This window comes from Vulpes vulpes, chromosome 1, assembly GCF_048418805.1.
Source record: "Vulpes vulpes isolate BD-2025 chromosome 1, VulVul3, whole genome shotgun sequence".
NCBI classification, from domain to species: Eukaryota; Metazoa; Chordata; class Mammalia; order Carnivora; family Canidae; genus Vulpes; species Vulpes vulpes.
Window position 1 is genome coordinate 164,471,733 of NC_132780.1, and position 26,055 is coordinate 164,497,787.

A 26,055-nucleotide genomic window follows, 5' to 3' on the forward strand; every position below is an offset into this window, starting at 1 on the left:
GTCCCGGACCTTCTGTGGATTTTACAAGATCGTCTTGATACTGTGATCTTAGGAGCGAGTTCTGCATTTTAGGTTAAAAAGCAATTGAAGAGGGTTAGGAAACAATCACTTTTCTTTTTTTTTTTTTTTTTTTTTTTTTTTTGCGTCCCTGCTGCCGCGAGCCCGGGCAGCCGCGGGTGTAGACGCCCGCTGGGGACCCGGGAGGGGCCCCGCTGGGACTTCCCATTGTTCGCGAGGCCCGCGCCCGCCGCGCGCCCGGGGCTGAGTCATTGTAAATTCTTCTCTTTGTGTTTTCTCTCCGTGAGCGCGCAGAGATGGTTGCTCTAATTGTCATCTTCTTTGCTCAGACAAAAGAAATCTAGTCTTCGATAATTCTGATTCGCGAGTCAGCTGAAATAGGAGTCAAACCCAAGTTTCCTGAGCGCTATAAATATCCGCTCCGCCCCGCCGGGAAGCGCCCGCGGCTCGGTTTCGCCCCGAGTGGCTCCAAACTGGAGGATTTCTCTGGCGTCCCGGGTCCAACGGTCCTCGATCCTCGCGCTGTGACTGGCCAGTGAAATTGCAATGGATTCCGGGCTTTTGGAGGAGTCTGAGTGTGTGTGTACCTTTTCTTAAAAGATTTCATGTATTTATTATTAGAGAGCGAGAGCAGGAGCAGGAGCAGGTGGAGGGAGGCCGAGCGGGGAGCCCAGGATTGTGACCTGGGGCAGGCGCTTAGGCGGCCGAGCCGTCCAGGGGCCCCTGGTGGGTGTACTTTAATCATCGGGTCTTTGAAAAGTATTTCTTCAAAATACAAAATCCTAAAAACAAAAAAACAAAAAAACCCCAAATATAAAATCCTTATGCCGAAAATGGTGGACATTATCCTGGAGTAAAGGAGGGAGAACATAGCAGAACTAAGTGGGATTGTCCACAGCGGCTGGGTTTTTGGCAAGTAAATGTGGGTCATTTGGCATGGCCCGTGGCCCGCCGTGCATATCAACAAGGGCCACTTTGTAGGCCACCGAAGTCACTTTATGCCCAGGCTGAGGTGTGAAGTTTGAAGGGTGATGAAGCTGGGGACAGGGCACTCCAGCCAGTGCCAGAGACCCTGGGTTTGGTGTTGAAAAGCCAAGGCAACTGTCAATTTCAGGCTGACTCCTGGGTGGTTATTGTTTGTTTCTTTGTGTGTGTGTGTGTGTGTGTGTGTGTTTAAACACGTGAGTTTTTTTTTTTTCTGACTTAAATTTTTTTTTTTAATTTTCAAAAACTTACATAAAAAAGCTCTAAAGAGAAAAGAAATTTAAGTTACCTCTTATCCCACTATCCAGAAATAATTACTGTTAACATTGTGGTGTATGTATTCAGGTTTTTTTTTTCTTTTCCTGTGCATATTTTATTTAAACAAAAATGGAATCGCTATATTCAAGAGAATTGAAAACATATGCCCACATAAAAACACCTGTATATGACTGTTCATAGTAGCATTATTCTTAATGGCCAAAATATGGCAATGATCCAAAATATGTTCATCAACTGATGAGTGGATAAACCGGAAGTGGTATATCCATTTAATAGAATATTATTTGGGAATAAAAAGAATAAAGTGCTGATACACACTATGACATGGAAAGAAGCCAGGTGCACAGACCACATTTATGTGATTCCATTTATATAAAATATCCAGAATAGGCATATTTGTAGAGATAGATAGTAGGTTAATGGTTGGCAGGGGTTGGAAGGTAGGGGAAATGGAGAGTGACAGCTGATGTGTATACGGAGTTTCATTGTGAGGTGATGAAATGTTCTGGAATTGGATATGGAACAGTTGCATAACTCTGCGAATACACTAAGAACAACTGAATTGTACACTTTTTAAAAGGTGGATTTGGGGCAGCCCAGGTGGCTCAGCGATTTGGCACCACCTTCGGCCCAGGGTGTGATCCTGGAGACCCGGAATCAAGTCCCACCTCGGGCTTCCTGTGCGGAGCCTGCTTCTCCCTCTGCCTGTGTCTCGGCCTCCCTCTGTCTCTGTCTCTGATAAATGAATAAATAAATAAAATCGTTTTTTTAAAAAAAGGGCAGATTTTATGTCAATAAAGTCCTGAAAATTAACATAAAATGTAATTGTGCTGTACCTGGTAATATATTATGAATATTTCTCTAATATTCCCAATAACTACTCTTCTGTGACTTTTTTGGGGGGGTAAACTCTACACCCATTGTGGGGCTCACACTTACAACCTGGAGATCAAGAGTTGCACGCTCTTCTCACTGAGACAGCCAGGTGCCCCTGACATTTTTTATTTTTTTATTTTTTTATTTTATGATAGTAACACAGAGAGAGAGAGAGTAACACAGAGAAGAGACAGAAGCAGGCTCCATGCACCGGGAGCCCGACGTGGGATTCGATCCAGGATTGCGCCCTGGGCCAAAGGCAGGCGCCAAACCGCTGCGCCACCCAGGGATCCCGACATTTTTATTTTTATTATTTTTATTTTATTATTTATTTACTTACTTACTTACTTACTTATTTATTTAATAAGGAGTTTTTTTTTTAAATTTTATTTATTTATGATAGTCATCACAGAGAGACAGACAGAGAGAGAGAGAGAGGCAGAGACACAGGCAGAGGGAGAAGCAGGCTCCATGCAGGGAGCCCGTCGTGGGATTCGATCCCGGGTCTCCAGGATCGCGCCCCGGGCCAAAGGCAGGCGCTAAACCGCTGCGCCACCCAGGGATCCCAACATTTTTATTTTTAATTACCAAAGTGATGCACATTCATTGTAAAAAAAAAAAAAAAAAAAAAAGAATTATTTAGAAAAGTGGGCTTTAGAAAGTGATGTATTTCTTCCTCTGTCCCAACTTCAACACTTTTGGAGTACTGCTTAAAAATTACTTTTGCTGGAGCCACCACCCTGGTGGCTCAGCAGTTTAGCGCCGCCTTCAACCCAGGGCATGATCTGGAGACCCAGAATCGAGATCCTGCTTGTCCCTCTGCCTGTGTCTGTGTTTCTCTCTGTGTCTCTCACGAATAAATAAATAAAAATTTATTTTTTTAGAAAAAAATAAAATAAAAAAAATTTTTTCTTTTAAAAAAATTACTTTTGTCTCATTCCCTTCTGTTCATAGATGTTTATGTTCAGGGCAAGCCTACTGTCTTGTTTTATTTTTAATTTTCTCCTTTCCCCATCTCTACTCTCATGCTCCTTCCCTGCATCGTCACCCACTCTAATATTATTTATTGTATGTTCTTAATTATACAAATGTTCTTGCAAAATATCACATTTTTTGGTATAGGTTTTTAATGTTTGGAAGTGGTATTGTGCTGTAAGTCTTCTTAACACTTTTTGAGGTCTTGGCATGTTCCTGAGTGATATCATTTCATAGTAGACGTCTGCCACATTTAACTTAACGTTTCTCTAATGAGGGACACCTAGGTTGCCTCCAACTCTTGTCACAATAAACAGTGTGATGTGTGTACTTCCTTAAGTACTTAAGCGAATATCACTCTTCGACTATACCCAGGTGGGGGGGCATTCTTTGAGAGGGTCAAAGGACATATTCTTTTTTTTTTTTTTTTTAAAGATTTACTTATTTATTTATGATAGACATAGGGAGAGAGAGAGAGGCAGAGACACAGGCAGAGGGAGAAGCAGGCTCCATGCAGGGAGCCGACATGGGACTCGATCCTGAGACTCCAGGATGGCACCCTGGGCTGAAGGCGGTGCTAAACCGCTGAGCTACCCAGGGATCCCCCAAAGGACATATTCTTATGTAAGTACCTACATTGCACTTTCTGGAACAGATATGCCAGTTTATATTCCCTCTGCTCTCCTTATGGACAAGAATTTTCATCTCCCCACATCCTTTGCTAACACCTGGTAGCATCGAACTTTCTAATTTTTGCCAATCTGGTGGATCTAAAGTGATATCTCATTATAGTTTTAGTTTACATTTCTATTTGTTTCTATAATTACTAGGGAATTGGATCATCTCTCCATGTACCTGTTTGACATCTAGTCCTCTGTTAAGTGAATTATCTATTCATAGTTTGCTCATTTTTCTCTTGGGTTTTCTGACTTTTTCTGGTTGACCTGCAGGAGCTCTTTGAATAGTCTAGATATGAATCTCTTGTACTGACAAGATGTTGCAATCTCTCTTCTGGTCTGTCATCCATTTACTTTGGTATCTTCTGCTGAACACAAGTACTTAATACTGTGAAATCCATCTAATTTTGTCCCTATTTCTAGTCTCTAAAGATATTTTCCAAAATTTTTTTCTATTTAGCTCCTAATTTACATTACTGCTTAATAGCAGATCTGTTAATACAGATCTTTTTCTGTGTATTTATCAATACACAGTTTGTTTGGATAAAAGTAATAGGATAAAACAATGCATATTGTTAGGTGACTCTTTTTCATCCTCTAACAAAATGTATGGACTTTCTTCTATATTTATATTCAGATCTCTCTCACTTTTTAATGGCTGCATAGTATTCTCTTTTATGAATGTACCATAACTTATTTAATAATTTACTTATCGATGGAAAATTGATAGTATTAAAAAATGTTTAGTGCTTGTTCAAGTATTTTTTTTTTTTTTTAGGTTAGATTACCCTACGTAGAATCTCCAGTTCAATGAATATATTTTTTTAATATTGGCTTAAAAATTACTTTATAAAAATGTTGTAATTTTTTTTTTTATGTTCATCAACACTATAAACATGATTTCTAATGGAGACAGCACAGGACTGAAAAGAGTCTGCTGTAACATCAGAAAACCTGGACTGAAGCTTCTCTCTGCCACTTAGCTGTGTGACTTTCTCAGTTTCCTCATCTGTAAGTGGTGGCTTTGATACCTACAGGATAGGGCTGTGAGGAGAATTCAACCCACATTAAATGTAGAGCCCTTGTACGATACCAGACACCAATTCTCTACCCTGGGAAATTTATAAATATTGTTATTTATAACATTATAATACTAGATACTTTTATACCCAATTTTGAACACGTCTTTACTATTTCCTCAACTAATGTAGTTTTTATTCACGTGGCAGTCTCATTCCTGATTCAAGCCATTTCATCTCTTTCTTCTTTCCAATCTCTTCAGACTTACGGTGGAAGAAGGGGACTCAGAAGATGTAATAATGTGCACCTCATGCCTGCCTGCTCCTCTGGCCAGTCTAAACCTGGTGAGAGAAAATCACCACTGTTCCTCATCAGCCTAGTTAAGTTCTGTTTTATTGTGTGGGTCAAAATGCAAGGGCAAAAAGAAGGTCTGGTGTCTGAGAGACCGTCCCAGAAAGAACAGAGGCCATGGCAGGGAGGGGAGCCTGTCACAGAGTCAGGAAGAGATGTAGGAAAGAAGGTATAGAAAACACAAGGTGAGGTATTTTTCTCTCCTGCATTCTGAACTTTCACTTCCCAGCGGGAGCCAAGATCCGCCCCCTTCCAAATTCTTGCTTCCCATCCCATAATTTGAAGTAACAAGGTTCATGGAACTAAGACTGGAATATCAATAGCTCTTCTTCTGGGAATCTATTCCTCAGTAACAGCACCGAGTGGGAGGGTTGGTCTGTTGCGCCACACCAGTGTCCCAATCATGGAAGGTTTCAAGAAATAATGAGTTCGGAGTTTTCACAGAAGCAACTGAATTATGTCCTGGCATGCTTAGGTTTATAGGAAACATTTTAAAAATTCATAGTCCTGTAGAACAAATATAGAATAACTTATTATTATTATTAGGGAAAATGAAATATTCCCTATTTTCATGCATGAAACAATGATACAACAGAGTCCCAGCTGGGGTCACTCTGCAGCAGGGCTAATTTTACAACTAGGGAGAAGGTAAAAATCTTCAGTGTGCCCTTATGCACAAGGCTTCTTTCTTGTAGGCATCTTTTCAACTAATAAGAAACAATTTTAGGGGCCCCCGGATGGGTCAATCTATGAGGCAACTAACTCTTGATTTCTGTTCAGGTCATGATCTCCGGGTTGTGAGAGGGAGCCCCAAGTTGGGCTCTGTGCTGAGCATGGAGCCTGCTTAGGCTTCTCTCTCCCTCTGCCCTCCTCCACTTGTGCTCTCACTCTCTAAAAGAAAGAAAGGAAACAATTTTGTTCTTCAAATAATAATTTAGTTCTGTGCTAGAGATAGATATTGAAGATTTTTTCTTTGGCCTAATGTAATAAGTAAAGCCATTGGGCTTATTTGGTTTTAGTTGGCATTTGGAAGGCTGAGGCCCTGCCGAGCCAGAGATCTCTCTTCATTAACAGTCACAGAATGTATCTCTGATCCCAGCTTGAAATAAGTCTTGGCCCTGGATTTGCAAGGTGATTGTATTGAGGGGCTGGAGGTGACAGCGCTGCACAAATGCTCTTGTCTCTCTGTGCTTCTCTCTAGCTGGAGGTGATCACAAAGAGAATCCTGTGAATGCCTGGGGATCAACTTCCTACTACTGATGATCGAACAATTCAAAGCACTGCAGGCATCTGAAATAGCTTATTGATGTTAAAAAAAAAAAGTGCACTATAACATTTTATGTAGGTAATTTATCAGATACGCACACTTGAATTTCCTGTAACAGCATCCGGATCCTTCACACTGAACAGTTCTTGAGCATTAGAAAGACCAGACTGTATCCTACCCAGATCACCTTCAATCTCGGCCAAACTCTGTGGCAAGCTCAAGTTTCAGGCTGTGGAGTGAGTGTGAGGTGGTTAAAAGGCTGAGAAGGGGCTGCTGGTGGTGCTCCACCGGGAGACGGGGTCAGTATCCCCCCTTGATGCTGGAGGCCGTGCCTTTTTTGAAACGCTGGCACATTTCAGTTGCTTCTGCCAAAAAGAGCACTTGAAGAAGAGACTTAATGTGCTATTTAGGATGGTAGGGCTCCCCCTGGCCAAAGTGCGGCCTCTCGCGGGTGAAGGCCCGTGCAGGGAAACAGGTGGTGGTTGAAAGACTTTCCAGCTTCTCACTTTACCAGCACAGGATCGCCAGTGACGGGGAACTTCTAAGTTTCCTCCTCCTCCCGCATCAAGATAAAGTGAAAGTAAACAGGCGCTTGGAAATTTACTAGTGTTTTTCCCCATCAGAGCACATGAAAAAGGGTGGCAGAAAATTTGTTACATGTCATTTGTTTTCAATATTGGGTGTACTCAGAGCTTTCCCTCGCAGGAGCTTCTAGAAAGTGCTTTCTTTATTACTCAGAGCACAACTTTTATATTTGGCTTTTCTGCTTAGGGTTACTCTAAAAGGCAGAGGCATCTGAAAAGTCTTTGTGATCCATCTTAATTTACATTTCTATGAGAGAGATAATTTATTCTTTAACTGAAATTAGACATTTACCCCAGGTCTATTTGTCTGAGGCACTAACCCATGCTTTTCCAGAGGGGAACCAGGCCACTTCCTCTGGTGCTCTTCCTGCCTTCTAAATACTCTTATTGATATTTCCCGTTGAGGGAATTTTATTTAGAACAGTGACACACTACCCCTAGAGAGGAGATTCTTTACTTTGCACCAGGGTCCAAATTCAAACGTCTCTATTTCTGATTTCTTGAAAATGAAACATAGGCTAGGGCAAGAGGGACATTGCGATGGTTAATACAGACTGCTGACTTCAGCCTTTGCCTCCATTTCTTTCCTACCTCTGATTCTCAAGTTGAGCCGGCATACTCACTCCCACTGCCTTTGATTGTTGGGTGGATAATAATGTTTTTACATGGAACGTTTCAAACTGGAGCCTATGAAGGGGAATAAACTAGAATGTGAGCTCGATGAAAGAAGAGATTTGCTTTTCTTCACTGCTGTACCCTGGGTGCAAAGAACAAAGCCTGGCTCGTAATGAATGCTCAATAAATATTTGTTGCATAACTGGGAGCAGCATTTTGCTTATCTAGAACTAAGCTATTCTTAAATATATTCAAAACCATTTACCATGACTGCCACTTATACTCCATTTCAAGGCTAGCATGTCATTTCTTCGTTAAAAGATGTCAGTCGTTACATTTATTTTTTTATGGGAAAAAATATTGAGAAGAACAATACAGGAGATGAAAAATTCTAGGTATAGTCCATTTAACCAAAGGTTGATTTGCAAAATATTTTTTAGGAAAGTAAAATATTGAGACAAAGCACATATTGTTATGAGGGAGACAGTGCTGAGATGAACTAAATGTACTTTGCCTTCAAGGTGCTTTCAATGAATCTAACAGGGAGATTACACAAACAAATTCATACCTGTTATAAAGAAAAGGCCATGGAGAAGCAAGGAGACCTGGGTGTCTGAGCTCCAGGAAGGCCTGCAGTGAGGGAAAGGACTGTGTCAAATGCATATCTGTATCCTTAGTGCCTACCAGAGAGTAGATATTCTGGTTTGTTGAATGAATGAATGAATGAATGAATGATCTTTTCCTGACACTGCGTCCTTGAATTTAAAAAAAAGAAAAAACTGAAAATAAGTAATATGATATTTCAGTGGATGGGAAGAAGAGACCACCTCTAGGAGTTGGAGAAAGTCAAGGGTCATGAAATAGGTGGGGGTGAAGAGTGACTTTTGCAGGTCCAAAGAATGAATTTGGTAAAAGTGTGGAGGTGAGGGACAATGGCAAGCAGGTGGGGGAAGAGTTAAGTAGCCCGATGTCACTGTGACCAAGTGTGGTGGGAGATGAGGATGGGATAGGAGGCCTAGGAGTGAGGAGGGTAGGCTGCTGGGTAGTTTACTGGGTAAAGGGAAGTGGGGGTAGGGTTCAGCTTGGGGGAGCATCCTGTTCAGCGAGATGAGGTGTGTTGGGACCAATAACTCAGTACCTGTGGCAGTTGGACAGATCAGACTCAAGGCAGTGAGGACATTTAACTCCTATTCCAGGTGGAAACAAAAGTCACACAGATCTTATTTAGAAGATGGGAGAGGGATTTAAAAAAAAGTTCCAAAAAAAAAAAAAAAAAAAAAAAAAAAAGAAAGAAAATGTTCCAGAGACTTGAAAAACTGGAATGGAAAAGACAGGTGGTTAATAATTATACACCATGTTAGGGGTGGGGCCGAGGAGGATGGGGGGAATAAAAAAGTGGTTCCCAGCCCAAGCTGAGGTGACCAGGGAAATGGAGCTCCTAACAACCATAAGGAAAGTGGTGGGAAGAGAGGGTTTTAGTGGGGGTGGGGGTGAGGGAGAGAGGTTGGGCTTAAAGAAATCCCAAGCGCAGAGAAGATAGCCAGTTGGGGATGTCCAACTGGCAGCTGAAAACCTGGTGGTGATTACACAGTAGCTTGAGCAACAGGTGTTTTTTTTTTTTTTTTTTTTTTTTTTTAATGATTCTTTAAGTTAAATGGTTACACTGCCACATTTGGTAAGATGAAAATTAATTCTCTTTCCTACTCCTGGTTGTCTATTTTCCTTCTCTCCAGAGGTAACCACTGTTTCTGGTTTCTTGAATATCATTGTAGACATAGTCTTTATGTACCTGTGGGTTTAATGTCCCCAGAAGAATTTTGTATTTTTGTTTTTTAAGACTAGAGAAGACTTGAGTGTCTTTGGGACAGAAGGAAAAGAACAAGAGAGGTAGAAATTGAAGAAGCAAATAGCAGAGGAATTATGAAAGCAAGGAATTAGAGGAGGTCAGAGACGGTATCATCTGTGGTGTAGTCAAACGCTTCAGGGAGAAGAGTGGGCCCTTTGCAGAGCCAGGAAGGGTAGGCTGATGGCCAGAGATTCTTTTTTTTTTTTTTTTTAACATTTTATTTATTTATTCATGAGAGACACACAGAGAGAGGCAGAGACATAGAGACAGGGAGAAACAGGCCTCCTGAGAGGAGCCCGCTGTGGGACGTGATCTCAGGACCCCAGGATTATGCTGAGCCGAAAGCAGATGCTTAACCACTGAGCCACCCAGGTGCCCCTGGCCAGATATTCCTAATGCTCTATCACTTAGATGCCCTAAGTCTCCTTGGGCTGGGGGTGGCACAGGGGCACGTGGAGGTAGCCTGGTGACTTGAGGATGGCAGGGATGTAAAATAGCCACTCAGGACACTAGAGAATCCCATAGGGCTGTCAGATCCAAAAATCCATCCAAAAATGTTTATTTTGATGATTTATAAAAGAAATATCACCTTAGCAACTTAAGGCTATTTACAAGTTTAAAAATAAATTTACAGAAATGTATCCACATCATATTACATTAATCAGTTTTACTTAAAATGTTACAGGTGGTGTTAAACAAACCTAACAAAACATAAATTGAGTTCTAAATCACATAGATGCCCTCGAAGCATGCTCAAAAACCACTGGAAGATGGTTCAGGGAAAAACTGGAAAAGATGATGTCAAGAACCGGAAGTAAGGATGATTACACCACTGGTTGTAGGTGATGTGGCCAAATAAAAGCCACTTCAACTTTAAACTGCAACTAGAAGCTTCCATGTAGATAAATGGGAAAAAATGTGAGAATTGTAAAAAAATCTTTTTTTACTTACTCTGGTGAAGCTCATTGAACACAGGACTTGGAAATTTATATTCTGATCCACATGAAAGTAATTTAACTCAAGGATGATATTATTTGTGGTTAACTGGGCATCACACTGTTGTCTTGCAGGTCACATGCCCATCAATATTCCAGCGTGCTGGCAAGGTTAAGGTGTGAGGATGCATCGAAGCCACGGCAGTGGATCTTGCTGCCTGGGCCTCCTCAGGGCTTATCGACACATTAACAGCCCCCAGAGGAAGAACGCCATCTGAAGACTTGGCGCTGACCCTGGTCTTGGATGCGGCTCTGGTAAATGCTGGGCACTGTCCCTGAAGTCAGGGAGGGAATGCTTGGCAGCTGCCTGGGCATGCTTCCCTTGGTGTGGCTGCCAGGCCAAATTATACAGTGGCTGGCAGCTCCGTGGAGAGGGTACAGTTTGAGACCTAAGTGTTACAGATTTCTGCCAACAAATAATTTTTATGAGGAAAGTGGTCAAAAACAGGTGTTTGTCAAGACCTGAGAATTATTATCTAGTTTAATTAAGCAAAGGTATAGAGGCGTTCACTTCAGCTCATTCCTTCAAGTATGGTCCTTAAAAATAAATAGAACTCCCATACTTTCTATTGCCTGATTTACAGCCAGGTATGTGACCCTCAAGGGTAAGTTCCAGGATACATGTTATTATAATTAAAAACAGCTCATTTTACCAATCTGGCAACTTGTGACATTTCATGATTACAAGCCTTAAAAATTTCATACAATTTTTTTCTTATACATAGACTGCATATACATTTAAAATATCAAAGGCACTTTTAGGTTACATGATAAACAAAAAATACATTAATAGAGACAGGATTATTTATTGCTTCCTTCAGTTTCTGTGTCCATGTCGATCATCGAGAGCCCAGTTTTGCACTTCACCTTTGGCGAATAGTGAGAAGAAAATGGCACCAAACACATTTATAGCAGCAGCAATATAGAAAACTGTTTGCCATTCTCTAATAGTGTTCTATAGGAAGAAAGAAAAACATGCACATGAGAATAAGTTTTGTTTATAGTTCACTTTGTGGAAAAGGTGGGGTTGACAAGACTGTTACAACAGAAGCATTATACATAAAGGCCTCATGGTGAAAACAACCGAAATGTCTATCAACCGTGAAATCGTGGTGTATTTGTTCAATTGAATACTATATAGTAACTAAAATGAGTGAGCTACAACAATATGGATGCATCTCACAAACAAAATGTTAAGCAGAAGAAGCCAGACAAAAAGAGTAAGTATTGAATGACTGCATTATATAAAATTCCATTATATAAGAGCTCAAAACCACACAAAACTAATCCATAGTGTTAAAAGTTTCATTAAAACGTTCCTCTTGGCAGGGGTGCAAGGACAATGGGAGCAAGGAGTACCCAGAGGCTTTACAAGAGAGGTAACATTCTGTTTCTTGATTGGGTGTTGGTTACACAAGTGTATTGACATTGTGAAAACTCATCCAGCCATATACTTAGGATTTGTGTATCTTTACAATACTATTTATTTTTAAAAAAGATTATTTATTTATGTATTTAGAGAGAGAGAGAGAGAGAGAGAGAGGCAGAGACACAGGCAGAGGGAGAAGCAGGCTCCATGCTGGGAGCTCGACAATGGGACTCGATTCCAGGTCTCCATGATCACACCCCGGGCTGCAGGTGGTGCTAAACCACTGTGCCACAGGGGCTGCCCCTTTACAATACTATTTACTCAAAGTTTACTAAAAATAAAACACGTGTTTTTCAATCATGTGTTACTAGGAAAGTAATATGCTGTCCATCACCTTCCAAGTTCTTAGATGGGAGATAAAAGAGATAGATCAAGTAAGGATGAGTTAAGATGGACTTGAAATTTCCACTTTCGGGATCCCTGGGTGGCGCAGCGGTTTGGCGCCTGCCTTTGGCCCGGGGCGCGATCCTGGAGACCCGGGATCGAATCCCACATCGGGCTCCCGGTGCATGGAGCCTGCTTCTCCCTCTGCCTGTGTCTCTGCCTCTCTCTCTGTCTCTCTCTCACTATCATAAATAAATAATAAAAAGAAATTAAAAAAAAAAAAAGAAATTTTCACTTTCAGTCCTGGCACACAGAACTCTTGAGTGGTCCACAAAACAGGACATGTATGGGATTTGCCAGTTAGGAGATCAACAGAACACAATTGTTCAGCATATAACACAGTGGTATAAAAACATCAGGCAGTTAGCTAATTTCTGGGTCATGTGACTAACAACCATTTTTTGGATTTTTTTTTTTTAAGATTTTATTTATTTATTGAGACACACACACAGACACAGAGGCAGAGACACAGGCAGAGGGACAAGCAGGTTCCATGCTGGGAGCCCCACGCAAGACTCGATCTCGGGTCCCCAGGATCACGCCCGGGCTGCAGGTGGTGCTAAACCGCTGCGCCACCGGGGCTGCCCATTTTGCAATGTCAATTTAACTAGAATGCTACATTTGCAGCATTTAGAAAAGAAAAACAAGCAGGGGAATTGGTAATGAGGAAGAAAAAGGAAAGGCACTAGGAGGCTAGCATGAGGTCATTCACATAGGGAAAAAGGAAAATCATGGGGAAAGGAAGCACTCTGTTGTTATGTTATGCTTATCTGAGATGCATGTATTCTGGTGAAAAAAAAATCTTAGAAATCCATCTTAAATTTTAGTAAGTATTTAGACATGCTAACAATGTTACTTACTTGTACTAGGCTCATTCCACAAAGTTTTTGAGGCAGTGAAGTCATTTTTAATTGTGAGCAGTTACAATTGTAAAGACAAATATGTGCTTTTCCTTTTTCTTTTTCTTTTTTTTAAAGATTTAATTAATTTTAGAGAGAGAATGTGTGTGCATGTGTGAGCAGCAGTAGGGGCAGAGGCAGAGGGAGAGTCACAAGCAGACCCCACACTGAGTGCAGAGCCAGATTCGGGGTTCTATCTCATTACCCTGGAGATCATGACTTGAGCCTAAATCAAGAGTCTGATGCTCAGCTGACTCAGCCACTCAGGTGCCCGTTTTTCATTTTAAAAAATAATATTCTTTTAATAACATTAAACAAATGCTATGATAGCAAATCCAAAATCCAGTTGAGTTCCCACTTGACAAACATTCAAGACTCTGAGGAATCCAGATATCCCTTGCAGAAATAATACAATTATCCATAATGAGTGAAATTAATACATGGTAGTACGTTGACTTAGGTTACTATGTGGCCACAACACTTCACAAAGATAGGGTTAAACATTTCTGAGGTGACCATGTTGAGACACAGAATTTTAGGGAAAACAAAAAACAACACACAACTTTCCCAACATCCCTTTCTATTAAGTGAGAAAAAACAGTAACAAGAAGACATGGGGTCGTTCAAGTAAGGAATTAGAAAAAGTGGGAGCAGGGGCGCCTCGGTGGCTGAGTCAGTTAAGCATCCTACTCTTGACTTCAGCTTAGGTCATGATCTCAGGTGCTGGGATCGAGGCCCTGGTCAGGATCCCTGCTCAGTGTGGAGTTTGCTTGTTTCCCTCTCCCCCTCCCCCTGTGTGCACAATCTCTCTTTTAAATAAATAAATCTCAAAAATAAAAAACGATGGGAACAGAGAGGAAATAGAACATTCACTGTGGTGAACACATATGCCTGAAATCAGTATATTTGGTAATAAGAAAGTTTGTAAGCGTATCCTGAAATCCTAAGGATTAGATGGTGTTAATTTGATCACAGAGACAAAAAGAAAATTAAGTCTCTTTTAGAGGTTTAAGTCAGCTTCTTGAAAAATATATTTCACCAGGCTTTAGATTTTTTTAAATAGTAGAAATTGGAGTTGGAGGTCATTTATTTTTATTTCCTACACATTGTGGGCAACTTTGACAGTACTGAGTCTCTGCTTACTGATGTGGCACCATGCCACCTTTCAGCTTGAGGCAGAACCAACCCTAGGCACATGGTATTTTGGAGGCTCAGTGCCCTTCCCACACCCTGCTCACTCCTCCAGGGATCCTTCCCCACAAATTGTGTGTTCCCTCCCCTGTGCCCACAGCACTCTGCAGACATTATTTTCTGCAGCATTCGTCATGCTGTACTTTATTTGATCACATGCAATCTCTAAATGATGAGTTTCTTGAGTGTAGAAGCTTGTTATTTTGCCTTTGGATCCTCAGTATCTGGCATATTAAGAATCACTCATGATATGCCCTAGAATGTTTGACTATTTCAGGGCTCACTAACTCATAAAGCAGCCCATTCCATATAGTAGACAGCTTGAAACAGAAAAATTTCCCATTATGTTCTCATTATTTCTCTTCATGGAACTGCCAAGATAAGTCACCATCTTTCATGTAGTTGCCCTTCAATATGTGAAAACATCTACCATGTCTTTACAAGTCTTCTGCTCCTCTCAGTGTTGATCATTTCCCCTGTTCTGTACTCTTTGCCATATGATTTCCTGATACCTCACCTTTGTGGATCTAATTCTTGAATAGCTTTACATTGCCAGTTTGTCTTTGTTGAAATCAAATACATAAATTATTTCTCTTGTATAATAGCACCACTTTTAAGTACTTGTGTGGTGTCAGTTATGTCATGGAACTTCACTGAACTGAGTTCTATTGTTCTGTCTAAAAACCAAAGAGTGTTCTTTGAAAATATACCTTCCTGTCCATTATGGCATTTAGTTTTTTGTTGATATAAATAATTGCATAAGTATAAACATTCAGAATTTTACTCTTAATTAAAATATATTCAATTTTGACATAGATGTGCAAGTTCAAGTGAACTGCATAGACCTTTGCAATTCATAAGCAAATTATCTACTTACATCAGGGGTCAGACTTTTAGCAATGACAGGCCCAACCATTCCTGGAATAGTGGCAAATGTATTTGTGATGCCCAGGAGGATACCAGCATACCTGCAGAAACATTTTCATAGAGGTTTATGATTACATTTAAGTAGCTTCTTTCAACAGACAGCTATACTACTTCTAGAATACTCTGTATTTGTATGACATTTCCTGTCTAAATGAAATGTCTTACTAAGATAGATTATATTTAGCTAGTGAAAAACTTCCATTTCAATAATTAGCATTCTATCATTATATAGGGGAACATAGCCTCTGAAATGAAAATCCTTTTTACAGTGATTTAGAAAGTGTTGAGATTGATTTTTATATATGACTGTATTAGATAGGAAGTTTGGTGTATCTTACAGTTTTTCAGTAAAAAAAAAAAAAAAAAAAGAATTTATTTCCTGATTAGAAAATCTTTTTTATTGTTGAAAACTAAAAAACAAACAAAAAAACTAAGAAGAAAATAAAATTACCAAAAAAAAAAAAAAAGAAAAAAAAGAAAAAAGAAAATAAAATTACCCATAGTCCTCCCATATAGAAATAATCAACATTAACACTTTGGTAAGTATCCTATTTTTGTTTATATGTATATATTTCTAATATTATTATGCAAATGAGATAATACTGAACATAACCATTTCACAACTTATATGTTCTACTTATTATGTATGTGCTTATAGCTAACTCCTCACACACTTCCCAAAAGTAGATGAGTTTGGTATACATTGTGTGTGCATGTGTATGTGTGTGTGTATATGTGTGTGTGTGTAACCAAAAAATGCACAAAGGGTGCATTAGATTTAGCTTTGATATTTTTAGCAAGAAAATTTTAAGGTAGTGATGCAGTTAAAAATTGGTTAAGTAAATGGCACATATAATTTATTTTTCATAAAAATCTTCTAGGTATATATAAAGTCCAATTGGAACTTTTTTGAGAGAGAGTGAGCAAGTGCAAGCAGTGGGGGGGTGGTGGGTGGGTAGGGTGGAGGGTGGAGTGGCAAGAGAGAGAGCTAGTCTTAAGCAGACTCCACACCTAGCATAGAGCCTACCTTGGGGTTCGACCTCATCACCCTTATGACCTCAGCCAGAATCAAGAGTTGGAGGCTTAACTGACTGAGCCACCCAGCTGTCCCAAGAACTTTTAATTTTCATGAAATTATCAGTATTATCATAAAATAAAATAAAATTCTGGTCCAAATTTAAAAAGCTTGATATTTATTAGTCCATACAGTCTTATTGTGGGATATTACTATTTCTATTAGTATTTAGGATCCTCATTATCATGGTTGCAGATGACTAATCTGAAGTTTCTCTCCCTATTTTGGATATGAACAAGTGCCTAATGTGGACTGAACTATGTCCTCCCAAAATTCATATGTTGAAGCCCTAACCCTCACTGTGACTGCTTTTGGAAATACAGCTTTAAGGAGGTAATTAAGGTTAAATAAGTGTAGGGTCTTAACCCAGTAGGATTGGTGGCTTTATAAGGAGAGGGAAAGAGAGAAATGGCTCTATCTCTATATTTACCAAAGAAAGGCTATGTGAGGGCACAGGGAGAACGAGGCTGTCTGTAAATAAGGAAAAGAACTCTCACCAGTACCTGACCATGCTGATACCCTGATCTCAGACTTTCAGCTTCCAGAACTGTGAGAAAATAAACTGTTTTCTTAAGCTACCCAGTCTATGGCATTTTGAGTGCAGCCTGAGTTTACTAATACAGTGCCTAAATAAAACATCCTGCTGAACCTAATTCAATGATCTATAAACATCACAAATTTTTATGTTCAAAACTCATTCATATTGGATATAATAACAAAAGAATATGGCACAGGTCTTTTTGCCTTATACCCTTTAGGGAGTTTATCTTAAATTAACCAAGCTTGGCAGAACCTTTTTTTTTTTTTTTTTAAACCATTAACACCTTGGCAGTAGGAGGAATCAACTGCAATGTTGCCAGGCCTTTTAAGTGACAGATATTAAGTGCAGATGAATGCTGTGAAATCCTAAATGTCAGCACCGAGAAATTCATTCAAGTATTTATATTACACTGGCCAGGAAGGGCCATGAGAGATGGATGACTGCTTGGGAAAAAAACATGTTGTACAGTCAGTCTACATGTTGTGCCAGTGGAGTACTAGAATGCTGTGGGATTAATAGTTAAAAATCTCTCCAATTCCCCTGTATTGGGGCAACACAATTATCCACAGAAACTCTCTAGTTTAATCTAGTGAAGAAAAGGCTTAGAAAATGCCATGAACACATCTATAATGTTAACCGGAATCCTGATTGTTTACTGAAAAACCTTATGTCAGCATGGCTCTAAGTATTTCATATATATCCCATTTTAATAGTAAAATCTACTCCATGAGGTAGGGATTGGTATCTCCATACTATAAATGAAGAAAGACTGTAAAATGTTACCCAATTTGTCTGATAATTCCAAATCAATATTTAATATTACAAGGTTATAATCTATAATGCTTCCTTGTTAATAATATAGCTATCATTGAACTCAATCTGTAGGAAATACCAGTTTTCTTGAGTTTATTTTTTCCCCATAAGCTCCAGTGCTGAATGCTTAAAAGTCTGTGGTCCTCAAATGTTCTTGTTCTGACTATCAGGGCGTTACCCAGTGCACGGGCACTCAGTTGTTACCAAACAAAAAGCAACTGAACAACCGCATGGTCATAAGATATGTAATCTCCCAGGTAAACAAAACACCGAGAACTAGAAACAGCTAGTATCCTTTAAACCAAGAAATTTTAGCTGGATAATAAAAACTGAAAGCTCATCTGAAAGGGTGAATCAAAATATAAGGGAGGGAAATAATTTTGACTTTGATGAAATTACCTTACATTTGCACAGCTATATACTTTTTAAAAAAATATTTATTTATTTATTTATTTATTTATTTATTTATTATAGACAGAGAGAGAGGCAGAGACACAGGAGGAGGGAGAAGCAGGCTCCATGTCGGGAGCCTGACGTGGGACTCGATCCCGGGACTCCAGGTTAGCAGCCTGGGCCAAAGGCAGGCGCCAAACCGTTGAGCCACCCAGGGATCCTCCACAGCTATATACTTTTAAAAGTTACTGTGAAAAGTTGTTCACATACATGCATATGGTGATTGCAATCACAAATCTGGTGCATACGTGTACTTACCATTCTCCCAACTTCTAAAACTATTTTTTGGTATCATTTATGTTATTAAACTGTTTAGTTTCATGCCATATCTAGATAAATGTCTTTTTTGACTCATGACTCACAAAATACCATGGCTAGAACAGAGCCTTTAAGATGTGAAGCTCAACCACTCAGCTGATGCTTGAAGCCCAGTTCCAGGATCCTACCTGTACATCATCCAAGTATATGCTTCAGGACATGACCTTATAACCCTCCAAGCCACCAGAAGCTTATACAGATGCTAATCAGGGGCCATGTTACTTTCATGTGTCTTCAACATTTGGTACAGTGCCTGGCAGTGTTTGTTAAATGACTAGATCCATTAATCAACAAGCTAGGACACTGAAATTTAGTAATTATACATCCACCTAATTATACATCCAATTCGTCTTTTTTATCTTATCTAAAAGGATTATCATAGGAGATCTAGTTGAAATCCTGATATGCCAAATATACAGTGTTCCCTCTATGAACAAGGCTAAAAATGTTGAGAAATTAGACCACTTTGCTATTTTGGCTGCTAGTGATCCAATGGTTGCTCCTTAGTAATCAGTATTTTCTTTTCTAAAATCTTTTTTTTTTTTTTAAATTTTTTATTTATTTATGATAGTCACACAGAGAGAGAGAGAGAGGCAGAGACACAGGCAGAGGGAGAAGCAGGCTCCATGCACCGGGAGCCCGATGTGGGATTCGATCCCGGGTCTCCAGGATCGCGCCCCGGGCCAAAGACAGGCGCCAAACCGCTGCGCCACCCAGGGATCCCAGTATTTTCTTTTCTAAGAGCTCATCAATCATCCCTTTAATATTTTACTTGGATTCATTAATAACCCTGGTCATGGCACCTGGCTCAAAGTTGCCAGAAAAAAATACTTTATTGCATTATGTGCAAAGGCATTACATTATCAGCTAAGTATATACGCAAGTGTATGTGTGGTTTTTTTTTTTTTTTGTATGTGTGTTCTATTTAATCCTCACAACAATCTTATGAGGCAGGTACCATGTATATTTGTTTTTTTTCCCTTCCCAGAAGCTTTTGCTAGATTCCAGGGCTTCTGAAGGATTGAAGGCATCTGATGAATCCTGAACTACATTTCAGCTCCATGAAACCTTCTTTCTGGCTAGCTGGCTAGTGAGCCAATTTTATGTTCCTTACAATTTTTACTTCTTGTATCTACTTAGGTTTTTAAAATTCTTTTTAAATTCTAAGAAGGATATTTATTTATTTATTTATTTATCTATTTATCTATTTATTTCCTTCACAGAGAGAGAAAGCACACGAGTGAGCAAGCATGAGTAGGGAGACGGGGAGAAGGAGAAGCAGACTCCTCGCTTCTAAGCTCACTTGTGTGGCTGCTGACAGTGGTCTCAACTCCCTCCATGTGGGCCTTGCCACCAGGCTGCTAGCTGTCCTCCCTACATGGTATCTGAGTCATCTGAGACAGACAGCAAGGAAGCTGCTGTGATGCCTTTTATGACCTAGTCAGATATCATTACTTTTGCCATATTCAGTAGAAACAAGTCAATTAAATCCAGCCCACACTCAAGGGAAGGGGGAAATAGGCTCCATCTTCCAAAGGGAGAAGAGTTGAAGAATTTGTGGATATATTATGAACCACTACAGTTCTCAAGTTCTCATCTTACTCACCTCAAAACTTTTCTTTAACTGAACCCACTTTACTACCTTCCATTTCTTCTCATTTGAAAACCAATCCCTCTATATGGGCTCTGAATCTCATTCCTTTGTGACCTCTACCAATCAGTAATTGTCAGTTTTTTCTTTCAGCTTTTTTTTTTTTTTAAAGATTTTATTTATTTATTCATGAGAGATACAGAGAGAGAGAGGCAGAGACACAGGCAGAGGGAGAAGCAGGCTTCGTGCAGGGAACCTGATGTGGGACTTGATCCCGGGACTCCAGGATCATGCCCTGGGCCGAAGGCAGGCACCAAACTGCTGAGCCACCCAGGGATCCCCTTTTCTTTCAGCTTATAACCTTCCCTTGTTTATTGGACTTTTCTCAGTATATTAACAACCTGGGTCTCTTTTGCCTTAAAAAAAAAAACCCAAACCATCTTCCATCACTATGTGTCCATCTTTACCTTTTTCTTCTTCTCTCTTCATAGCCTATAGTTTGGAAATCGATGTTTATTGGCAGTGGTTCTCAAATTTTAATATCTGTGAAAACAACTTGAAGGAGCAACAAAATACAGATTCCTTCCCCAGCCGTGTGACCAGTTGTTCTGCTTTATTTTTAACAAGTGCTCCTGATGATTTTGATGTGGATGGGCTAAGGATCACACTTTTGAAATCCCTGCTTTATGTCACCAATCTTCACTTCCTTATCTTTCCATTCACTCTTTAAGTCACTGCAGCCTAGCATCCTTCTTGTTCTACGGAAGCATTTTTACCAAGATGTTTAATGAACTTTTCCATCGGGAGAGGAACATTTTCATTCTTGCTTTACATGACTTCTCTGTGGCATCTGACATTGTTATTCAAGCTCTCCCTTTGGGGATCCCAATCTCTACTTATTTTCCTTTTTGTGTTGCTTCTTTTCAATTATACTTGCATCACATTCTTCTCTTGATTAATTCCCATTTCATCATTGTTTTCTGAGTAATTTTATCCAATTCCATGGCCAATTCTACTACTCATATATTGATGATTCCTAAATTTTTATCTCTTTTCCAGAACCTATTTTTGAATTGAAGATTGGATAATCTTCACTTCCTTGATATCAGATTCTTCAGTTTTCCTTCTATTTCTCTTGTTGCACCTTTTTAGTTTCCTGTTTTGGTTATTCCCCTCGTTCTGGGTGCTAAGTGTTTGCCAAGATCCAGTTCTGGGATTGCTTGTCACTCTCTCTCAAGGCAATCCTTATCTTTAAATACTTCAAAATGTGGATTTTTAAAAAAAGATTTTATTTATTTGAGAGAGAGAAAGAGAGAGAGAGAGAATGAGTGGGGGTTAGGGGCAGAGGGAGAAGCAGACTCCCCACGGAGCAGCGACCTGGACACAGGGCTTGATTCCAGGACCCTGCGATCATGACCTGAGCCAAAAGCAGACGCTTAAATAACTGAGCCATCCAAGTGTCCTCAAAATGTGTATTATTATTATTCCCTAATTTTCATTTACAATCAGAATGCTCTTCTGAGTTCCAGATCCATAAATCAAACTGCCTATAACTACTATTTTCTAGATGTATTCACAAATATCTAAAATTTAACGTGTCTTAAAAATGGTTAAAATGGCATATTTCATGTTACATATATTTTGTCACAATTTAAAGAAATGCATTTAAAGTCAATCATAGCCAATCTTTATATTAGTACTCACGAAGGAGCAATATCCAGATGGTTGATGCTAAATCCAGAAGAGCAAAAGCCTCCCAGTGTTGTGGATATGGTTAAGAACACAACAGCCAATGAATAGTCACAACCTATAAATCCAGCGGCTACCAGGAATACCGCAGGTCCAATCATTCCTGGAGTTAAAAAGTTATGAACAGAAAAAGAAGCCCCAGTATTACTATTTGGTTGGGCTACCTTAATAAAGTATAAATCTGAGATTTGATATTACTGCCACCTACTGTAGAAACACTGTACTGCATAGAAGACTCATTTTCATGACAAAACAAAAACTGCTGGAAAACACATAATGCAACTAATCTAAAAGTAGAAGGAAAATATCATTATGCAATATTATTAAAAATTCTTGTGACAAAGACTCAGCCAAAGTTCTACAAAGAGCAAGAAGAGAATGACTGAAAAATACAGTTCCAGAGAGAATTAATAGTCGATACAGAATGAGATTTAAAATTCATATAACCAGGATGCCTGGACGGCTCAGTGTTTGAGCTCTGCTTTTGGCTCAGGGCGTGATCCTGGGGTTCAGGGATTGAGTCCCACATCGCGCTCCCTGCATGGAGCCTGCTTTTCCCTCTATGTCTCTGCTTCTCTCTGTGTGTGTCTCTCATGAATAAATAAAATCTTTAAAAAAATAAAGTAAAATTCATATAACCAAAGAAGATTAAATAAACTCTATTGAATAAAATTAGAAAACAATTCATCTCAGTTTTAGCAACTGATAGCAATATACATATTTTATTACAGGCAGTGAAGCACAAGATGCAAGTAACAGGAAGGGACTTCATGAGTGGGTTGCCATTTTTTCTCTGTTCTACAGCAGTGCTATCCAATAACTCTCTCTGATGATGGAAAAGTTGTACTTGTATATACTACAGCTGAAGAACTTATTTTTAAGTTTCAATTAAGTGCAAAAAGCCATACATGGATAGTGGCTACCATATTGGACGGAGCAGGTGAACAGGAAGCCAAAAAAGAGAAGACTGGATCGAATCTAAAGGGATCTGTTTCATTTGCAGGTGTGGAAAATTTCTTGAGAGTTGAGGTAAGCAAGCAATAGAACAGGACAGCATTGGCCAGCAGCAGCTGCACAGCAGGTGTTTGTAGGATCATCCTGAATAGGGTCCTGTTACAATGTAATTTCCTAAGTATAGCCATCAGTAACTTCTAGGGTCTATACTTACTTAAGATCTTTAAAGAAAAAAAATAATTGTCCTAGATAGTTTTAAAATTTACCTTTATGAAAGCAGTCTGAAACATGATTATTTAATGTTCCTTTGAGTTCTTTGATTTATAGCTCCTCATTTAATGTAATGATGTCAGTAACTGTTTTTGAAGTTGAAAATGTACCCACTTAGAAAAGGGATGCAGGCTTAAATATATTATTATTATTAATTAAAGATTTTATTTATTTGGCTGAGAGAGAGAGCACAAGCAGGGCGAGCAGAGAGGGAGAGGGAGAAACAGCAGATGCAGGGGTCTATCCCAGGACCCTAGGATCATGACCTGAGCCAAAGGCAAATGTTTAACCAACTGAGCCCCCCAGGCACCCCTTAAATATATTATTTTCACTGCAAACTTAGAGTGGAAAACAGTGATTTATAAAATTCTGGAAATGATATTTAGCAAAGCAAGCCATATTTTTATAATTATAAGACTATGGTGGTGATAATAGGACATTATTAATATTAACCCTCAAATGCATGGTTCATAAAGAACAAATCATCTTGTACAGAAATGCACTACATGCATTAAAATATAGTGTTTTAATATGTGAACAAAATAAATGACTAATATCATTTTTGTTTTGCCTAGCACTATATACACAGTAAATATTTTAAACCAAAACAAACCCCGTTCACTTCACTTACCTATTAGGCTAAAAACTCTTCGGACACATATTGTTGAAAAATTCCATTTTGCCCTTAAATTGTCAGCAGCTTGACCAGACAGGATCATACATAACCAACAGCCAAAGTAAGGCAGTGCAGATAGAAGCCCATTCTGGGAGGGATAAGAAGATAGAGAATTAATTATGGGGAAGAGAAAGAACCAAAACAACATCTACTTCCTCCCATCCACCACCACTCAAAAAGGAAATTCATAGCAATATACTGTTGCTATTTACACAGTACAGTCTACTCAAGGTAATATTACATGTTATTTTGGGACTTGGGGTGCAGGTTCAGTAAAAGAAGACAAATCTATTAGCTATAGATTCTCCCTATGGAACAGTTTTTGGTCAATTTTTACTTATTTATATTTACATTTACACAACACATATTGTATATTACATATGTTATATACTTATATCTTAAGTTATTATATATAAAATTATAATATGTAAAATTACTATAAATATTTCTATTCATACATAAATCATATTTTAAACTTTATATTATTTATATTTTAAATGATATAATTTGTTTCATATAAATATAGATATTTATATAAATATAAAGATAGAAAATATTAAAATATATTTATAAATTATTATGTAAAATAGTGATATATATAAAATGTTATACAAATATTTTTATTATAAAATAATATATAGATACAGAAAAACACATAAGTCAAATGTATAGTTTAATGGATTATTCTAAAGCACACCATCTAGGTCAGTTGTCCAGTGCACTACCACATTGCTTTGAGCAGAGGACAAAGGTAAATGAGGTGACAGACCTCTATTTTTCCCTCTTTTTTTCCTTTAAGTTGCCACTTAAAAAAATAAAAGCAGCAGGAGATACGAAACAGAATTTATCATGGAAATGTGCTATTTGCTTTGTACAAATTGATTTGACATTCGGCTTTTTAGGAAATCACAAATTCTGTAAAATGAAGAAAACATAGCAGGGAAAGAAAAGAAATTTCTTTCCTCTATTTATTTTTCCCCAGCATAAACCTGGGGTGCCAAAATTAAATGGCCTAATTCTGATAAGAACAAATGTTTTTATAGTTTGAGAAAAATGGAGACACCTTTTAGTATTTACAATTAATGTAGTGTTTTACAAAAAAGGTAGAAAGATATTTTATCAGTGATATTTAAATCTGGTAATAATTCCAATTAAGCATCATGAATGGTACAAACCAAAAAAATCTATTGCTATTTTAAATTTAAGCATGCTTAAGAAAAGGTTTGGTTTTTTTCATCATAGTTTGTAAAGGTCCTCTATATTCAGATGCTATATGCTTCCAGTTCTACTTCTGTAGCTAAGATTTTTGTTTCTTTCTTGTAGTAAACTGAGTAATTTCCTCTTTAAATTTTATTCTATTTAGATTTCTCCAGAGCAGGATCATTTCTATCATTATTTGTGGCAGAACCCTACACACAAATAAACCCAAGCAAATAGAGGAGTGAATTTTCTGATCTTCATCTTGTTCTCTGCTGCGATAAGACTGATAATTCATCAGAGTTACTGAATTTCTTCACTTAAAGTTCAAATGTTAAAAACTCTCCTAACAACCTAAAACTACCTTCTGCAAACTACTATAAATCTTCAAAATTCACATAACCGTGGGCATCTTCCACAGTTGTTAAGTTTTCTGTTCAAGGATATGATTTCTTGTACTCATTTATTTTAAAAATTGATTCTAAAATATTAATATCCAAAATAGGGTAATAGATTTTGCCCCAACTCTCACTGAGCTATAAGAAACAGCTATAAGAATTGGGAAAAATTAGGAAAAAAGAAAAGTGAGGATAATTAATGAAGTTAAAACTCTATGAAAAAAGCAAGGTTATAACAAAGGATCAAGAGCTTTAAAATTTTAAATTAATGGGGGACACCTGGGTGGTTCAGCAGTTGAGTGCCTTTGGCTCAAGGCATGATTCCGGAGTCCCGGGATCGAGTCCTGGGATCGAGTCCCGCATCGGGCTTCCTGCATGGAGCCTGCTTCTCCCTCTGCCTATGTCTCTGTGTCTCTCATGAATAAATAAATAAAATCTTTAAAAAAATGTAAAAAATTTTAAATTAATGAGATCATATGCCAAGCAAGCTTTATTTGGGACAAAAGTAAAAAAGGAATTCATTTTCAAAAGAGGCTTCTATACAACTAGAGAATTACTTTTACATTTCATTCACATTTATTGGAATTTTCAAAGAAAACATCTTTTTGTATAAAAATGCAAGATAAACGATTCTGGTTCTAATTTGCAAAATTTTCTCTCATTTAGTGGATTTTCATTCCTGTGTGTGTGTATGTGTGTGTGT

The 26,055-nt window shown here is 38.6% G+C and overlaps 1 protein-coding gene and 1 long non-coding RNA gene across 4 annotated transcripts in view; one reads left to right on the top strand and one right to left on the bottom strand.

Moving 5' to 3' along the window:
* The first annotated feature begins 253 nt into the window (after positions 1 to 253).
* On the top strand, positions 254 to 8,933 carry LOC140595327 (uncharacterized). Its single transcript, XR_011996842.1, has 3 exons — positions 254 to 597; positions 4,726 to 4,820; positions 5,092 to 8,933. It is a non-coding gene; the product is annotated as an uncharacterized lncRNA (long non-coding RNA).
* A 1,102-nt stretch (positions 8,934 to 10,035) lies between these two features.
* SLC17A5 (solute carrier family 17 member 5) overlaps positions 10,036 to 26,055 on the bottom strand; it is a 35,887-nt gene continuing 19,867 nt past the window's right edge. For 2 of the 3 annotated variants that reach the window (XM_026007373.2, XM_072735498.1), the window contains 4 exons: positions 23,713 to 23,845; positions 21,813 to 21,960; positions 15,268 to 15,358; positions 10,036 to 11,442 (listed from right to left, as the gene is read on the bottom strand). In XM_026007373.2, the coding sequence (XP_025863158.1) occupies positions 11,305 to 11,442; positions 15,268 to 15,358; positions 21,813 to 21,960; positions 23,713 to 23,845 (510 nt within the window). In that variant the 3' untranslated portion in view covers positions 10,036 to 11,304. The remainder of the gene's footprint in view (positions 11,443 to 15,267; positions 15,359 to 21,812; positions 21,961 to 23,712; positions 23,846 to 26,055) is intronic. The other variant, XM_072735492.1, reaches the window with a different exon arrangement.